This window comes from Cicer arietinum, chromosome 7 (assembly GCF_000331145.2).
Source record: "Cicer arietinum cultivar CDC Frontier isolate Library 1 chromosome 7, Cicar.CDCFrontier_v2.0, whole genome shotgun sequence".
NCBI lineage: Eukaryota > Viridiplantae > Streptophyta > Magnoliopsida > Fabales > Fabaceae > Cicer > Cicer arietinum.
Genome location: NC_021166.2, coordinates 56553344 through 56571639, shown reverse-complemented (window position 1 = coordinate 56571639; position 18296 = coordinate 56553344). Strand labels below are relative to the sequence as shown.

Sequence of the window (18296 nt, the reverse complement as noted above, 5' to 3'; positions counted from 1 at the left end):
CGACTCTTATAAACAAGGCTGCAGAGAGTATTGCTTTATTGCATAAGTAAATATCAGTGTATTATTACGTTTAATCCAGTCTTCATTTGTTATTTATTTAATTAATTGACCGAATTGCTTTCCAGGAGTACTATCAAATAAATACTGTGACAGCTAGTGTTGAGTGGTAGTATGGACTCAAATCACTTTAAACAAGAAATCAGTTACTGTTAGACGAACTATAGTTCTTTTTGTGGTAAAAATGTTTGTCTAATTTTGGACTAATCTGACTTATCATTTCCTTGCTTTTCGTATGATCACCATCCAAAAGGGTTGATAGAAGCCAAATCCCAAAATGCATTTTTCACTCACCGTTGAAATATATCATGGAATAATGTTATTTACACAAATGTTATCATCTTAACATTCATAAAAGTAAATGACATAATAGGTAGCTTATCAGGACTAACAAAAAAGATTAAGTGGAAGCAACCTGAACTAAAAAATGCTTGTTCTGCACAGTATTTTTATAAACACTTATGACATAAAAACAACTTATGCAGAGTTTACGCTTATAAAGCGTTTATTCAATAAACACTTAACAGTTGTTTATCCAAGCGCACCCGAAATTTGAACTGGCTCAAGATTGTGAGCTACAAAACAAATGGATGCAACATCACAAGGATCCACATGCAACTCTATTACTGTGTAACAAATTACAAGTAGTTAAACTTAAAAAATGAGACTATCATGAAATTGAAAATTAATAGCTGAGTTTATACATCCAAGAGTACATTGATGGGTCCTTCAGCAAAAGAATAACACTGAAGTTGCAAGAGATTCCAATATTTCTTATTTGTCCATTGAGAAGAGATAATCTTTTGAAAAGCTATTATTTTACTCCTCAATCACATTACTCATCTTAACTCTGACGACTATACTGGACTAACAAAGAGTTCAACTCTGATATACATCATCACACAATTAAATCAAAGTAAACGCGTAAAAGAATGCCACTACCGCCAAAATTACAAAGACATTGCACCAGCAGGTGATTCGTCATTGAATACAGTATGCAGCATATTTCAACACAACCATGACTAACTAAATCATAGGGGGAAAACCTCATGAATCCAAGAAAATATACATTACCCCATAGTATGTATCTTTCAATATAGATCACTGTACCATGTCTACCTCTCTTTTGTATATCATACTTAATATTTTGTCCTTTACACCCTAATACCATCATTGAAGATGTGAATCAAATCACTTGCCGCTTTTCCACTCGGTGAAATTTCATCTGGGTTTTGAGTCGCTGCCTTTGCTTCGGAAAGTTGAGAGCGAAAAGAATGATTTGGGAGCTGCGCAAAATGGAAATTAATGTGTAAATTTAATGTTATGTGCAAGATACTAATTACTGAATCTGAAGCAAATGAAATGCTTTTATTCTCCACGTCAGTGAACATGATACTCAAAGAGTTACATATGAATCAAACACATCATTAACAATAGCAGAATGTTACTTTCCCTCGAGCCAAGATTACATTCAATGCAAATAAGACACGTGACCCCTAATCAAGAATTAACCAATGAAATGAAAAGAAAGAAGACACAATTTGAGGATTCTTCACAAGTACTTCATCAGCCTTACACGTGCAGCTGTGCCAAAAATATGAAAATTTGGACTAAGATAAATTAGGTTACACAGGCATTACCTTTTAACGAACTTCCCGATATATGATCATCCCTCAGTTTAAAATGAGCGGGAGGTGCAGGAATAGAGCTTTGCATGGATTGAACTGCAAGTATTGACAAACAGATTATCAATTACAATTCGATTATCTTTATCCATTAAACAAAAAGTGAAAATTATAGTATGTAGACATGAACATGCATGATCGAGCAATTGGTGCCAAACAAAGAAGCAAAGAATGAAGGATCCATTTTCTAGTTGGCAAAAAGAGTTTAAAAAGAAATGGTATAAACATATATCTCCGAGATGTAACCAAGCATGTTGATCAATAACAAGAAATTTGAGTAAATAATAGGTTACCATGTTCATTGAACAGCTCACTTTCATTGAAGCTATCATCAGAAGGATGACCATGAGAGAATCCCATTCTCGATTTCCTCAAGTCTTCCGATGACCGGTTGGCCAGATCTCGACCATCTTCCATATCATCATCTCCTTCAGAAGTGGTAGCAGAAATCCAATCAGCCAAAGTCTCTGACCCGCGAGTTTTTCTCCCAAACTTTAGGAATTTCTTAAAACCTTTTGTGACGTCTTTGCGGGGTTGATTTTGGGATGAATTAGCAACAATAAAAGGCTTTTGTGCACTGCCCCACTTTTTCCTCATTCGAGCGGCATCATTATCACCCTCAATAAGGGAATGAGAATTCCAAGCTGCAGGGCTTCCAATTGGAGAATCCATAGAAGCATCAATGTCAGAAGACTCGTGCGGGTAAGAAAAAGGATGAGGCACACGTGAGTTCCAGGACACAGGACTTCCAACTGGAGAGTCCTGAAGAGATCCTACACCGTTGAAAGTTGATGGAAATGCATTAGGCGTTTCACCACCTGAAATAGGGTCAACCTGAGCAAGAGACCTTGTAGAATCACCGATTTCAGACCCAGAATTACCTGATTTCACAGATTCCTGGCTCAGGCTCACCTTTCCATTATTATTATAAGCACAGTCTTCAATGGCCATACTTCCAATTTCATCTTGTACCTCCATGGCCATATGCAATGAATCTTCTATAATAGCATTGCCTACAAAACCAGGGCCTGTGGTATTACCATTTTTAAGGAAAGACCTTGATGATTGATCATAAGGACCCAAATCAGTCTCGTCCAAATCAAATTTCAACGGAGTCAAAACAATCTCATCTGAGTTCAACGAGGACAAATCCTTAAACTCTGCAGGGTTGGCAGAACTCTTCCGTAAAGACTGAGTTAGCCTTAGCTTCTCTTCCTTGATACCTGGCCCCTCTTCATGATTGCTTTTGCTACGAGCATAGTTTCTCACCTGAGAGCGAGTTGGTTTACTGACTCCAGAAGAAGGCTTTGTATTTTCTTTTCTTAAATCAGAAAAATTTGGAACAGATTGAGCAAGAGGATTCTCTCTTCGTCTGCCAGATGAACGTGACATTGAAACTACTGTCGTGCGAGGTGTACCTGAAGACACATTCCTGTTAGGAAAAACTTTCCTACTTTGCTTTGAAGAGCCATAAATTTTTTCTTCCGAAAATTCAGAAAGATCTTCATCCTCTTCATTTTGAAGAGAATCTATAGGATGCTGTTGAAAAACAAGGGATATAAATTAGAATCATAATGAATTTTACGTTTTATAAATGTCAAAACAAACTTGGTTTTGTAGAAGATTAAAACGTAGCAGTTATTAAAAAAATCACAAAGCAAGTTATGAAAATACCTGTTCTCTCTTAATATTTGATTTGATGTATCCATACTTCTCAGTGCGCTGAGAACCTCCTGCCGAATTTTGTCTGTTTATCGAACCTGAAAACTTAGCTTTCATCTCAGCCCTACTCCGCTCGAGACTATCCTGCATTGCCTTCATCCTAGCTTCCTTCTCTGATCTATTCAAACTCCATTCTTCCTGAAGTTTAGCATTCCTCTTCTTCATATACTTTTCATAAAACTTTCCTCTAGATTCATCACCAAAGTTAATCTCCGAGAAATTTTGCCTAAGAGCATCACCATAATTGGGACTATCCACCATCTTCGTAACCGATTTAATGCCAGAACTCGCTGCCGGTTCAGACACACAGATTCTGGAAGGCATCAAAGGAGTTGAATCCCCAACTCCAGGTTTTCTAGGCTGCGAGTTAACAGCCTGTTCCACACGTGCATCAACAGGCTCGATTCTCCGTGCACTACCAGATTGGTCCCCAGGTACCCTAAGTTTATGCTCAGCAAAAAGCTTTTCAAGCTCATCTGCCTTCAATTTCAGCTCATCATGCATCTCCTGATTTCCTTTAGTCTGCCTTACTCTATGATTCTGCTCCAAAGGCGCGGTTACACGGCCATTATCCTGGCTCTCCAAAACCTGTTTTTTACCAGAAAAATTCAACTTTGTACTCTCATTACCACCCCGAATTTCATCCCTTTTACTCCGTGGCATCGCGGTTTGTTCCTGACTTACAGGTAGTGGTTTCTGATACTTAGTTTTCATAACTTGAGAATCATCTTCCTTAACCTGACTCTTTAAATCTTCAGATTCTAAAGCAAAAGATCTCAAATGGGGTTGAGGTGAGGATTGATCCACACCATCTAAAACAACAGAAGAAGAAGAAGAAGAAACATCCCTTGATTTAAATCCATCACCACCACCTTCAAATTGAGCTGAAAGAGATCGATTATGACTACGATGGAGCCTAACAAGTGACGTGGCAACCACATTACTTTTCACACCACCAGAAAACTTAACATCATCATTATCAACATCAACAATCCCAGAAACACCCACTTGATCCTTGAACCCCAAGCCACTCTTTTCTTCATCAAAAATCGAAACTTTACAACTATCCTGAGAAGACCCTTGATCAGTTTTCAAAACCTTGTCAAAATTATTATTATCTAAGGGGGTGTTGATAGCAATAGACTTATTATTATTATTATTATTCTGCGAAGATGACGGTGATGAAGAAGAAGAAGGACTTTCAGAACCTTTTTTCTCAACGCTGACGTCAATGCTCATGTCACTGCTTCCACTCCACCGTCTCAAAACGTCAGAAGACATTCTCCGAAGCTCTACCGGTTTACCTGAAGAATTCTCTTTCTGTTTCTTCTCGAATAGATTGATCCGGTCTTGAACGCTGAGCCGTCGACCAGCCGGAGCCACTGTTGGCGTCGACGGTAACAGAGTCGGCGACGACTCGGTCTCTTCTTTATTGGTTGAGTTATCGTCGTTGTTGTTTTTTTCTTTGGCTTCGTCTTTTTGGTTTATTATTATTACGTTGTTGCTGCGTCGTAGGGATGTGAAGGTGGCAAAGGATTTGGGAGGTTGCCACGTGGAAGTGTTGTTTTGTTGTTGGGCCTGATAGGTTTGGGCTTGGGCTTGGGCCTGATCGTCGTCGTTGTCAATGGACATGTCAGAGTTAACCGATGAACGAAGATCCCTATCATCGCCACCTGGCTTCTCGTCCTGTTGAGTAATCATCTCCGGTCTTCTTTCGTGGAGTGACATATATTTCGTACATGCATCACTAAATAATCAAGGGTCTTATTAGTCATTTCATATTTTGTCAAATAATAACAGTGCTTTTCATGAGGGTGGGATACTAAATATTTATCATTAAATCTAGTCATTATTTATGACTCATTAAATATAAATGAGAAGTGACTTTTATGACTATTAAATTAAGAAGAGTTAATGTGACTTAATGACTATTAAATTAGTTACTATAGTCATTAAAAATATTAAAACTTTAATTTCCATACACTGTGTACAAAAAATGACACTAAAATTATATTATTTATATTAATAAGGTATATAAATTAAAATTTTAATAACATCATTTATGGAATATGACTGTGTTTCTAATCATATTTTATTGAGATTTGATTGGATGATGATTGTGTAAAACGGTTTAAATTGTTGGTGCATATTATTTAAACTTAATATAAGTATGTATGTATAGAATTGAAGGTTGGTGGGTTTACTTCAAGCGATGGGAACCAAATTGATGAGCGAAGTGTATGAGTTGGGAAACAGTGTGAGGATTAAATCCGGATGCTGATGCACGAGCATATGCTGTTGTTAAGTCATTCCTAACTGCACTCAATCTCACATCAATAGCCCTTAGGAGTTCCTTCCTGTACAAATCATCATATCATATTATTAACAATGCAAATTTCAATACTAGACAACTAATGAATACAAATGAAAAATAGATTTAAATGGAGATATACTCCGAGTCTAATTAATTTTATTCCGAGACCACAATTTTTGTGTAATACTACCAATTTTCAAAATACGCTTACAAAAGTATGTGCATATCCTTTAAATCTGATGAAAAAAACATGCTATTTCTCATAATAGTTGTATGTTCATTATCACTACTACTATGAATGTCTTTTCCTATTAAGTTTTCATTGTCTGAAAGGTCATGTAGATTAAAATCATCTTTTAGATGTGTGTTATGTCTTCACCAGCTATATTGATAAATCAAGCTATCTTCCATATATGATCAAACCTTTCTTACAAAAGCCTATATTGATCTTCTATTCATATGCTAATTCATCTCTTTAGCCAGGTTTTCTCATATTTTCCCGGAGGAGGTAATATTCAACTTTCTCTCTAATAGAATCACCTGTTCTTAATTTTCTTTTTTTTATCTTGTAATGTCCACTTAAAATTCTTGTATTGCCAACACTTAGCTTATGCTCTCATAAGACTTTACAGCCCAAAATTGAGTACTATAAAAGCACTGTTAGTCTTATTTTGAAAAATGTTGTACACTCTCTATAATATTAGGATTATTGTTAAGGTGTTGGAATATTAGGTCTAATATTATTGCTATATGGTTTTTATATCTCTCACAGTATCAACACATCATCATACTATCATTCTTAGTTCTATTTCTCTCGTTTCATCCTCTCTTCATTGTTATTACCTATAATTTCAATGATAACAAAAGGAAAGTCGCTTATCTTAGATATATATATATAGCTGCAAAGTTTCTAATCTCTAATCACAATAGATGATACCACAGAAATAAATGCAATGCAAGGTGTAGTGCACCCAGATACAATGAAAGTGAATAGAAAAGTTACGTTGTTGAATCTGCCGCTGCGACGACTCTTGTTCCATCCCCACCTGGAGAAAATTGACCAAAATATTGTCACCATAATATTACCAATCACTCAAGATTAATTACACAAAAAGAAACTGAAACTGATGAAACCACAACTCTCATATAAACATGCACACCAGGGTAGAAAGCATTGAAATTTTTTGCCGCATTGTTTATATTGAATCAAATGAGATGGTGAAATAAAAAGTTTGTTCTCAATTTTTTCTTGGATGAATGAATCTTTCTAAATATAAATTTCTTGTATAGTCTTCACTTTAACATTCTTTTCTCTAAGTTCAGGTAATTCCTAGTTCGAGCATGACTTCCATTCGCTGTTTCTATTTATTTGCAAGGTGTCAACATTGAATATAAAGACTACAACCATTTTGACTCGCTCTTAACAATTAAGATAAAGCAATTATGCAGGTGCAAATATAAGAGCGTGTGTCATTAAGAATTAAATATGGTTTTTCTCTTTCTTCTCTGGCTACCATTAACACCCTCACTCGTGGAAACCAGATGGGTTATTCACAATGGAGGACAAAATGGATATCTATTGAGGGTGGATCATAATAACCATTGTTCCGTTCGTGGATACCCTCATATTCATAACAATTATCTTTTTATTAAATATATATATATTATGTACTTAACTCCAATGGTTTGGTCTAGTTATAAAAAGACAGGCTCTGAAACCGCAGGTTGCAGGTTTAAGCCTCGCTAGTGCCATTGGAGGGAGAAAAATGTAAAAATCCATTTGTAAGTGCTCAGTGAGTCCTAAGGTCTTCCCTACCTTGGACTGGAGCCTCATCCTCTCATGCTAAATTTTATTTTATCACTTTTAGATGAGATAAATTATTTTCTTCATTATTTTATATTTTGTATTGTGGATGAAAGCCCATAGTAATAAAAAATGTTAAATATATATGATATATTATACAATGTAACCACACCCCACTGCCATCCTTAATCCAGATATGGAACCTCCATCAAGACAACATCGAGTATAAATCAGGTAATTAGGCAATAATTAAACTAATACAGACACAAAATAACATTCCAAAAATGCCTAATTACTTAAAACAAATAGCCAGCACATAAATATGGACTGAAGATTTATTATAATCATAACAATAATTTCAGTTAATGATCAACTATGAACATTAGTTGGCTTTACTTTAAGATCTACTGAAAAGGGAATTATAATAATGGAAAACATATTAAGATTACTAATGAACGTTTATATAAATCAAACTTTCAAATTTGGACAAAATATCATCCTAACCAAAATAACTACAATTTATAACTGTGCAATACATTTATTTCATATTTTGTACAATTGAAGAAATGTGGTGCATCTCTGTGCCTACATTTTATATAGTCAATGTCTAATTGAAAGGCAAACATACCTTGTGAATCGATGCGCTGATCTCCTGTCCCCTGAAATAAGACATTCAAAACATAAGCAATATTGAAAAACGATACAAAAAAATAATTCCTTTTGTCCAGTGTGTGCACCAATTTCCTCTGTTTGATCATAAGTCTTTTATCACCTGAGAATATATTTTACGTGCTGCTTCCAATTGAGACATCTCTGCATCATAGGTGTTCACCATTTCCAAAACTTCTGGCGTGCCAACATACCGCACAAACCTGTGAGCATCAACACAAACCAGTCAGAAAGTAAATCAACAGGCTCGACGCGTACAAACAAAAAATCCAACGAAAAATCAATATGGTCTTCACCTCTCAAATGTTCCTTTCGTAAACCATGTCTCGGCATTTCTATGTCTATCGATTTCTAGCCTGATTGACTGCACAGAGAGTGCAGCCTGCTCCTCTGCAATCTTTAAATGGCTCAAGTATGGCTTTACTAACCCTGATGCTAGTTTTTCGGTGATTCCATCACTTGAAACAAGCAACTCGCATCTACCAATTTAATATAATGAAAAATGAAACATGATTGTAAATTCTAATCAGCACAAAAGCATATAACAATTAGAAAATCTAATTAATGGTATCCGCACCTTGAACGCTTTGGAGATAATTGTAACACGGCATAGTCAAGAAGAGTTTCAGACCTCATTTTTAACTATTTACGGCAAGACTACACAACTCTTCAGATCATTTCACATAAGCAGATGCATTTCTCACCATCAATTTTTATACAAAACCAATCATAATCAGCAAAACTGGACACAAGAAATCCCAAAGTCAGAATGCAGATTCTTCATAACCACACAATAAGAAAAATCTAAGAAAACAATAACTTTTTTCTAAATTCTGTATCAGACCAACATTTAAATGTATTCAGCGTGTCATTCCCAAATTGGCATTACTTCACAAATCTACATTTTCAAAAAAAAAAAACATGAAAATTATACAAAAATCAAGTAACAACCCAGATGTAAAAAGGTCAATAAATCCCATTAATTTTCATCAATAGATCCCAGCCCAAAACCCTCAAAGTTCAATCCTTTTTGCAGCAAAACAGAAACCCAAAAATCCTCACAAATAATTTACAACAAAATAGATCTGATTAAGCAAAAGAGCAAACTTGACTAAATTAGTAAAGTTGCATAGTTAACACAGAAACCTAAAATCCAATACCAACCAAACAAAACACACAAAAAATACAGAATTTCACAAAGCATTATCATAGTTAAACACAACAAAAATGCATGGTGCAAAACCAAATTTAGAAACAAAAAATAAATAAAAAACCCTAAAAAACCAAAATTGAAAAATGTGGAATGAAGGTATGAGATCTTCGATTGTGTTACCCGATCCTCCGATTTAGAGTTCAAAAGGGTATCAGCATTTGCCTCTACTTTCTCTCTTCTTCTTCTTCTTCCTTTTTGTGTCTCTCACTGTGGAACCAAATGAACCTCTCTTTCTTTATTTTTCTTTCTCAATTTCTTTCTTTATTATTATTAAAAAAAATTGAGTTTTACGAAAACCCCACAATGAAAAAGATGGTTTTTGCTTTACTCATCCCTCGTTTGAAATCACTTCTTCTACTTTCTCTCTCTACAACCTGTATTTCGATTAAGAGAGAGAGTGAGTGAAAGTGGTAGCATAGTTCAAAACAAAACAAAAGATTGCTACTGTCACGTTTATAATTTGAAAAATGTTCATTAATTAATATAGTAACTAATTGTTTTTTAAAAAATAAAACATTAGCAATTAACTATGATTTTCAGTTCAAAAAGACAAGAAGAAAACCTTGTGCTGAATGTTGATTGAGTAGAGACTTGAATTTTGATTCAAACTTTTGCTGCAAAGGATTGAGGATTATTGCTATTATATAATCTATGTTATTTTTTCTCTAAAAATAATATTCTTTATTTTTAAAGTGTGTGTTTTGATTTATGAGTGATATAAATTAATTTTAATTAGAAGTGAGTTAAATCTAAAGTTGTTTATCATTTTATACATTCGTGTAAATGTAAATTTAGATTGAAAAATATATTTGAGGTTAAATATAAATTATATTTAAAATTGAGTTTAGCGCAAAGAATTAGACTCCAATAAGATCACAAATAAATATTTAAATTTTGAGTGAAAGAGGTAACTATTTATAATGTTGATTCGAAAAAGATACATTCCATAAAGAAATTTATGGGAAACATAAAAAAAATGTAAAAAAAGCAACAATTCTCGTATTAATTTTAGAGACACAACATTAATTATATGTAAGATGGTTCAAATATTTCAAAGTCAATTCTATATTTTTAAAATCAATTTTATTTCATCAAAGTAAAATCAAACATGTATAATTAGTGCAATGGAAAACGATGACGAGACATGTGATAGGTTAAGATGCATGTTGGAACCAATACAACATTTATATGTATGTAGTGTGTGAGTTTCATCGATAAATACAACATTATGTTTATGGTCCTTTAAGTTTGACTCATTTATTGGATTGGTCCTTTAAGTTTTGTTTCCTAAATTGGTCTTTCATGTCATATTTAACTTGCACAATTAAAGATTTAGTTATATTAAATTATGTATGTGATCTTTCAAGTTTAATTATTTTCTTGAATTATTATCATAAAACATAAATATTTAATCTAAATAGTATAGTGAGTTGATGATCAGAATTATTTTATAAATTGGGAAAGTTAATTATATTAGTTGTTGCAATATTTTATAGAGTTTCTAAAATTCTAAATATTAAAATGGTTTTAATTGAACTAGTCGTTGATAAAAGTGACACAAATAGTAAAAATATAAACATAATGTAACTTAAAAATTTAGTTTTATAATATCAAGATATGAAGTTCAAATCTGTTAGAGATAATTATAAAATGGTTATTAGTATTATTTTGATTAATAAAAATTTAAAAAATCTATTCAAAAATAAAAACTTTAAAAAACTAAATTCAAAAAATGTGTTAAATTAAAGTCAGTGGGTAGCTCAAATAACTTGAACTAAAAAATAAAGAATTAGAGTTTTAAAATTCAAATATGAGTGGAACATTTATTATTAATTTGAATACTAATATAAAAAATTAATTACTAATTTTAATCATTTAAAAAAAATAGTGTCTAACTTAGAGAGGATCACATGCATAATTTTGGCAAGAAGACTATTTGTTGTTGTTATCGTGCTGTTAATTTATTCTTCAAGTTATGGTGGTAGTTAAGTTTAAGTGAAATATTGAATCACCTTCCCTAACAGGTTATATAACAATCATTCAAATCAATGACATAAAGGTATTTCATTGTCACACTTTAATTACATTATTGTCATTCACTTCAGGTATTTAGAATGGACCATTACATTTATTGGACAAAATGGACATTTTTGTAATTTTAAAACAAAGTGATTAGGTTGTGGTCAATATTGTGTTCATTGCGGTATTGTATAATAAAAAATTCAAATGTGTTTGGATAATTGTTCTTTTAAGCAGAATTTTTGACAGTGATATACGTTTAATGTTTAATTATTGATTAACTTAATTGCAGTGTTTTAGGATGGTCTTTTTATGTGTAATTTAATTCTTCCTCTCACAAAGACTCTTTAAAGGCTTCAACCAATCAAATCAAATGCTTTTTTCTACTCAAATGATTGCTGTTTTCAAATCTAGTGTCTCCTAATTCACATCCTATTATTTTCTTTATTTCTTTTGAAAACAAACATCATATTCTCTCAATATATAACTTTTTAGCATTTTTTCAGCAAATCAAATTACACGAAAATTATGAAACATTTAATACTTATTGAAATATTAGTTGACAATTAAGGAATAATCAAGATAAAGTAGAGGCGCATATTATTTAAAATAATAAACTTTCAAAAAAAGTGACTATATTTTAGCGCCATAGGGAAAAAAGTGGCAATATTTGAGTCTTGGTGATAATATATAGCAGCATAAGTAAAACATATCATAACACAAACCATCATGCTAAGTGTTCTAAGAACATCTTTAAAAAAAAAAGTGACTTAAGGACATTTGTTAATGGATGAAAAAAAAAAATAATGAGTTTTGCATGAAAAAATAATTTTTTTAAATAACTATAAATTGAAAAAAATGAATAATAATTTTATCAAATTATTTTTTATTAATAATTGATATATTTTTTACTATCATAAATATAAAATAAAATATACTTCTTTTATTTTAAAATGATTGTCGCCCTAATTTTTTCACACATAAATAAAAAAAAAATCATAAATGAATGGAAGATTATAATAACTTAAAAGTTATGTATTCAATATATATTTAGGGATAGAATTAGAAAGAAAAAAATAATCATCAGTTTGCATTAAAAAAATATTATTATTTTGAAATATTTTGGAACAAATGGAGTAATGATTTGAGAACAATATATATAATATTAATTAGATGGTACACTTTAAGAAAAATAATTAATATTTATTACATTAAAAACTAAATGTGACATTTGTTTTAAAACAATTTTTTTTTGTTAAAGTAATATTCACCATAAATCCAAAGAAATAGTTTAGAATATTATATTTCTATCCTTAATAATAAGCACTATTTATAATTTTCTTTCAAATTATTAAATACATTTATCGTATTTTTTTCAAGTAAATCTTTTATTATTATCACGACTCGAAATTTAAATGTTGTGACCGGTGCACAAGCTATACTCCTAGTCTAGCAAGCCTATCAACTAACTCAACAATTAAACAACTAAACCGTTCTCTAACCATTTCAAAAATATATATACTTTTTACTCGAAATTTCGATAGAGTATCCTCTGTAAATGTAACATTTCAAAACTTATAGAATCCCTGTTCAACTTTCAATTCAGTCATACTTCAAATAACATAACCTAGTGAGGGGACAACAACCACCATCAATTAGAAGGGAGACACAAAAAGGCACGAATGACTATTTCACAATCTGGTGGCGATTATCCCATACACATAGTAAATTCATTAATCTTATAAATAATTTAGTTGTTCATATAGAAATATTAACAATTCAATTAATAGTGAAACGAAATCAAAATGAATAACCTTAAAATCATCATAGAAAATCAACAAGTAAAAATACAAATTTTTGAGAACCAAGAGGTGACTTCATCTCATTGATAGTCATTTCCTCCTAAGGGCGGTCTTTCTCTAAGGGGTGGCGCCATCTAACGGATAATCTTCTCCTCTCAATCCTGTAACGCATCATCACGTATCAATTAGGGAGCTTACATCGCGTTGATAGCCCTCTCCTCCTACGGATGACATTTCTCATAGGGGCGACTCCATCTAACGGGTAAATCTCCCCAATCAAAACGAGGTAACTAGGTGCACCTAATGCAGTTAACGATTTAATAATTATAACAACGATTTCTCAAAATACGTATTTAAAATCATTTCATTGTAATTCATGAAAAACATACTCAATCGAATAATAATTCAAGATTTAAATATTTTAACTCATAAGTAAATCAAACGAATAACATATTATATAATAACGACCGTTAAATTAAATAATTGACGAAATTGAGATAAAATTCAAAGATTGTGTTCCCCAAATTTTTCAATAAATACTTTAATATAGAAAACAAGTATAATAATAATAATAATAGCATTATAAAAATATATGACGATGATCGTCGTCAACTCACAACTATGGAGAATCGTCTAAGTTTGCTCTTCAACAACTCTTAGAGTAGCCAACAAGGTCTCAGTTGACAAATCTGAGTATCAAAAATATTTCCAAGACTTTAGAAAAATTTATTCTTAAGTTTAACTAACTCTAGGAAACCATGAAAATCATTTAAATATACTCTAAGCACAAAATAAGATTTGTACTCAAAACTGCATTTTTCTATGAATTCATACTAGGATTAGAGTTGTGCATTTACCTCAATGAATTTCAATAAACAACTCTCAAGGGTATCATTTTCCTTCCTTAGAACACAAACTCTAACCCAAAAATCCCAACCAAAAGAATTTATATGAGTTTGAGAAATTATGCTTGTGGGGATATTAAATCCCTTTTAAGGGTTAAGAGTTTGAGTAATAGGGTGAGAAGAAACAAGAGAAGGGAAGGAAAAGAAAGAAAAAAACGACAACAACAAAAATGGGGGAAGGGGAGTGTTCTTCCGAAAGAGAGAGAAGAAATAGGAGAAAATGAGAAAATGAAATGGAAAGAGAATAAGAGTGAGTGAAGTTGAGTTTATTTTTATTTATTATTATTATGATTTTTTTTAAAGGACACAAGACGTGTCAATTATGTTAAAAGATGTGAATACATGTATATTATAAAAAATATTTTAAGAACATCAACATGTATAAAATTGACGAAGGAAATTCACTACCTACTTTTAATACAATTGAAAATGACAAAGGTACCTAACTTCTATTTGGCAAAGCCAACAAATTAGATATAAGAAAGTAAATCTAGTATGGATGTCTTCTATACGTCAAAAAGGGCCTGAAATTCTTCAACCATGCAGTTTAGAACAAAAATTCCTCACATGTGAATCAACCAATTGGCCCTTCATTCATATTTGCCTCAAGTATCACATGTAAAAAGATTATTTTGAACCTTGTTATTTTAAATTCAGATAAAAATTTAAATTAATTTTAATTTTTTTAAATATATATTAGTTTAGTCTTTAATTTTAAATTAAATGTTATAAATAATTATGTGAAATACAACGTGTCATTCTTTCACAACTAACCTATTAAATAGAGAGAGATCAAAACGAGGACGTAAAAAAAAAAAACCATTTTATGTGTGTCTGTTGATTTATGAACAGAGTTGCGATGGTTCACTTTCAAAGCAGGTATTATGGATGGAGAATTGGAGATGGAGTGGAAAGTCCTCCTGTCTTCGTTGATTTGTTTTGCTAAGGAATTTGCCTATCCAATTGGAATACAACGCGTGTCATTTTGTTAGAAAATTAAATAATAACTTTACCAACACTTGAAGGAGTCCTCAACGAGACAACTACTCATACTTTCAAAGTCCCTGTACTAATTAAATATAAACTCTTTCAAATTACCAGACGCACATATGATTTTTTCTTTACTGAATCTTTAATAAAATTATTAATTAATTTTAAATTTTGAAATATTCAGATTTGACACGTAATTATAAAAATTATTTTAGAAAGATCAACATATAAAATAAATATATTAAATTTATTAATTATTTTTTTAATATATGTGAAAAAAAACTATAAATACTTATAAAAAGGAGTAGAGTAGTAACATACAAATACTTTTATCGAAATCAAGATACACGCAATCATGTAGTCAAGATTATTTTAATCGTTCGATCAAGATTGTGTAATTTTAGTTTATAGCTCGATTTTTTAAAATAATTAACTTGTTTTGAATTCAAACTATTGGACTTGATCGGATGACTAGAAAACTCTGACCAAATGCAATTTGAAAAGTGTATGCAATTCAAGTCCCTTTTATGGGTAAAATATATTTTAAGGTCCTATCAAATTTTAACATTTCAATTTTAGTTTTCATGATGTTTTAATTTTTGTTGAAACTAGGAATATACAAAATTCGAGTTGGTCCATCAACTCGTCTTGGCCCGTAAGGTTTAGGTTAAGTATGGTCCAAAAAAGAAATAAGGACAAAAAATTGAGACAAGACAAGGACACAATAGAAAGAAGATCGAGTTATCCTTCAGATTATCCATCACGTCTTAAATTATTTTACAGACAAAGGATTAATTTACATTATTATTATTGTTATTATTATTTAATATTAATTTCACTATATCTGAAATAATACTCAAATATGACCTCAACTCACATTTATGGTCTACATACTCTAAAGTCGAATAAGAAATAAGTTGTATTGCCAAATATTATTTGACCACCAACTTTTTTATTAGAGTGGAAAGATGAATATTAAGTTGTGCTATTAGCATATTTTTGAACACCACTTACAATATCTAACAAATAATTGTGAAAACAATAGCTCCGCATGTCGTTTGATGGTGATTATATAAATAGTCTATATTTGTTTAATAAAAAAAAAACTTCGTCATTTTTTTATTATAAAAAGTGTTATTCATATTATACAAGCTATGAATTATTTCTTGGTTAAATTTTAATCTTATGACCAACTCAGTTTTGTCTTTGTATCATCATGTCTTTATTGAACTCATATCTCATTGTATTTTTTAATGATTTTTGCAACCATGTTTAAAAAATTACAAGAAATTCGTTTATACAAATTTAGAATTTTTTAACTTGAAATGAATTATATATGAACTTTTAAAATATAAAAAACCAAACAAAAAATTAACGAACATATGTATATAGAAATCGAATAAGCTAATTTTTTGTGGACAAACTTTTTATAATGTTATAAAATTTTCTACAAAAATTAATTAAAAAATATATATTGACTTAACAACAAACTAAAATTACATGCAGACTAATTTTATAGGAACTATTTTTTTTTCTTCAGAAACTAAAGTTGAAGTGTTGAAATTTTAAAGAGATTAAAAATTTATTTAACCATAATTTATTTATATTATATATGTATTTTTACATTATATTCAATTATATATCTATCAAGTGGTTCATTGTACAATTCATATTGAAATTATAAAGTTGAAAGAATATTTAATTCCTTAAATAAAAAATATCAATTTAGTTACTCTTTTCAAAATATTTATTTAATAAACATTAATTGAATCATGAAAGTTATGGTGCAAAATTTAAATAAATGATTAAATTGATTAATATTTTTTTTTAGTGTAAATTTCCATTTTACAACTTTGAGAAATTAAAAAATCTATTTACTCATTAATAAATACACTGCCTAATTATAACTTGGAGCTTTTAATCTTATTAATTCATATCCAAATTTGATTATTAATATGATGATATTGTAAAGAATGATAAGGTGGATCCATACTTTTAAATAATAATATAGAAATTAAAGTGATAAGTAGATCATAAATTAAACTAATTAATCAACTAACAAAATAACAACTAACCTTTCATACTTTTTATAAAAAAATGTGTAGAGTCTAACCTAGATTTAACTCCAAATCACCACTTATTTTTTTATTCACCAATATAGAAGATGGGTATCGCCATACACCCACTTTTTTTCTTAATCATAGCCCAGTGGAACAATATTACTTCTCTTAATGTTCACACAAAAGATCATACTCAATTAAATAGACTTTTTTTTTGGGGTGTGGAATAAGTTTATAGAAACTCAACAAAAATAGAGCATCTTGGAGCACTTCATCATAACTTTGGTTCCTAAATTCAAAACAAGATATTGCAATGCATTTACTGACATTTTAAGGAAAATGACACTATATAGTTATACACTCTTGATTTGGAAAATGGATTGTCTGTTCATCATTAAAAATTATTAATAATCTTGTCAATTTAAGTCCTTACTATGATATTAGTATTTTTGTTTTATAAAATAGTTATAAAAAAAAACTCGCATATAATAGTGAAGTTTGAACCTATAATATAATAGTCAATCTAATAATATCTACATCTTTCTTAATAATATCATAAATCCATCTGGTCATTTTGTGCATATTTATCTTTATGCCACGTGGAGTTTCTATCTAGTACTAATATATATATATGTAAGACTCGTGAACCAAATACGTATAATTAAATTCAGAGGGAGCAGGGGTAACACTAAGTGCTGCTCTTTCACTATCTAGTCTAGTACATAATGCAAACTTTGATGATATATTTTAGTGTTTTAAGAAAGTAACCAAAACTTTCATGTAACAGTAATTAAACTAATGTTCCAATATACAAAAGAAGAATACAAACATCTCAGGAGTTGATAAACTTTCACGATATTAATTTTATCAAATTCAAGATGTGCTAAATTAGTATATCCATCAATAATCAATTTGCATATCAGCATATACAATATGTACATAGTATCAAAATAGAGCCTATCAACAATGACATGATCCCTGATACTGATAATAACTCAGAATGGTGTTGTTATTACACATTACAAGTGATGTACATCTGATACAATGATATGATAT

At 30.7% G+C, this 18296-nt stretch overlaps 1 protein-coding gene and 1 long non-coding RNA gene across 3 annotated transcripts; one reads left to right on the top strand and one right to left on the bottom strand.

Moving 5' to 3' along the window:
- Positions 1 to 705: 705 nt before the first annotated feature.
- Positions 706 to 9882, bottom strand: LOC101507554 (uncharacterized). 2 transcript variants are annotated; one of them, XM_004510486.4, is made up of 11 exons: positions 9585 to 9882; positions 8829 to 8993; positions 8548 to 8730; positions 8355 to 8454; positions 8211 to 8241; positions 6782 to 6824; positions 5669 to 5821; positions 3417 to 5211; positions 2057 to 3281; positions 1698 to 1781; positions 706 to 1343 (listed from the first exon to the last, which is right to left on the bottom strand). In XM_004510486.4, exons 2-11 carry the CDS (start codon positions 8885 to 8887, stop codon positions 1279 to 1281), a joined length of 3738 nt encoding a protein of 1245 aa, XP_004510543.1. In that variant the 5' UTR covers positions 8888 to 8993; positions 9585 to 9882; the 3' UTR covers positions 706 to 1278. The 2 variants fall into 2 exon arrangements, with proteins under 2 accessions (XP_004510543.1, XP_004510542.1); XM_004510485.4 differs by having other exon boundaries at positions 2036 to 3281; positions 9585 to 9881.
- Positions 5830 to 7726, top strand: LOC140921028 (uncharacterized). The gene is made up of 2 exons (XR_012163871.1): positions 5830 to 6286; positions 7102 to 7726. It is a non-coding gene; the product is annotated as an uncharacterized lncRNA (long non-coding RNA).
- Positions 9883 to 18296: the final 8414 nt, after the last annotated feature.

Coding starts and splice junctions, on each gene's coding strand:
- LOC101507554 (XM_004510485.4), bottom strand. CDS start 8,887: ATGAGGTCTGAAACTCTTCTTGACTATGCCGTGTTACAATTATCTCCA. Junction 5,212..5,668: donor TTTGGTTCCCATCGCTTGAA/GTAAACCCACCA, acceptor TTGATTATTTAG/TGATGCATGTACGAAATATA. Junction 1,344..1,697: donor ATCGGGAAGTTCGTTAAAAG/GTAATGCCTGTG, acceptor CATTTTGCGCAG/CTCCCAAATCATTCTTTTCG.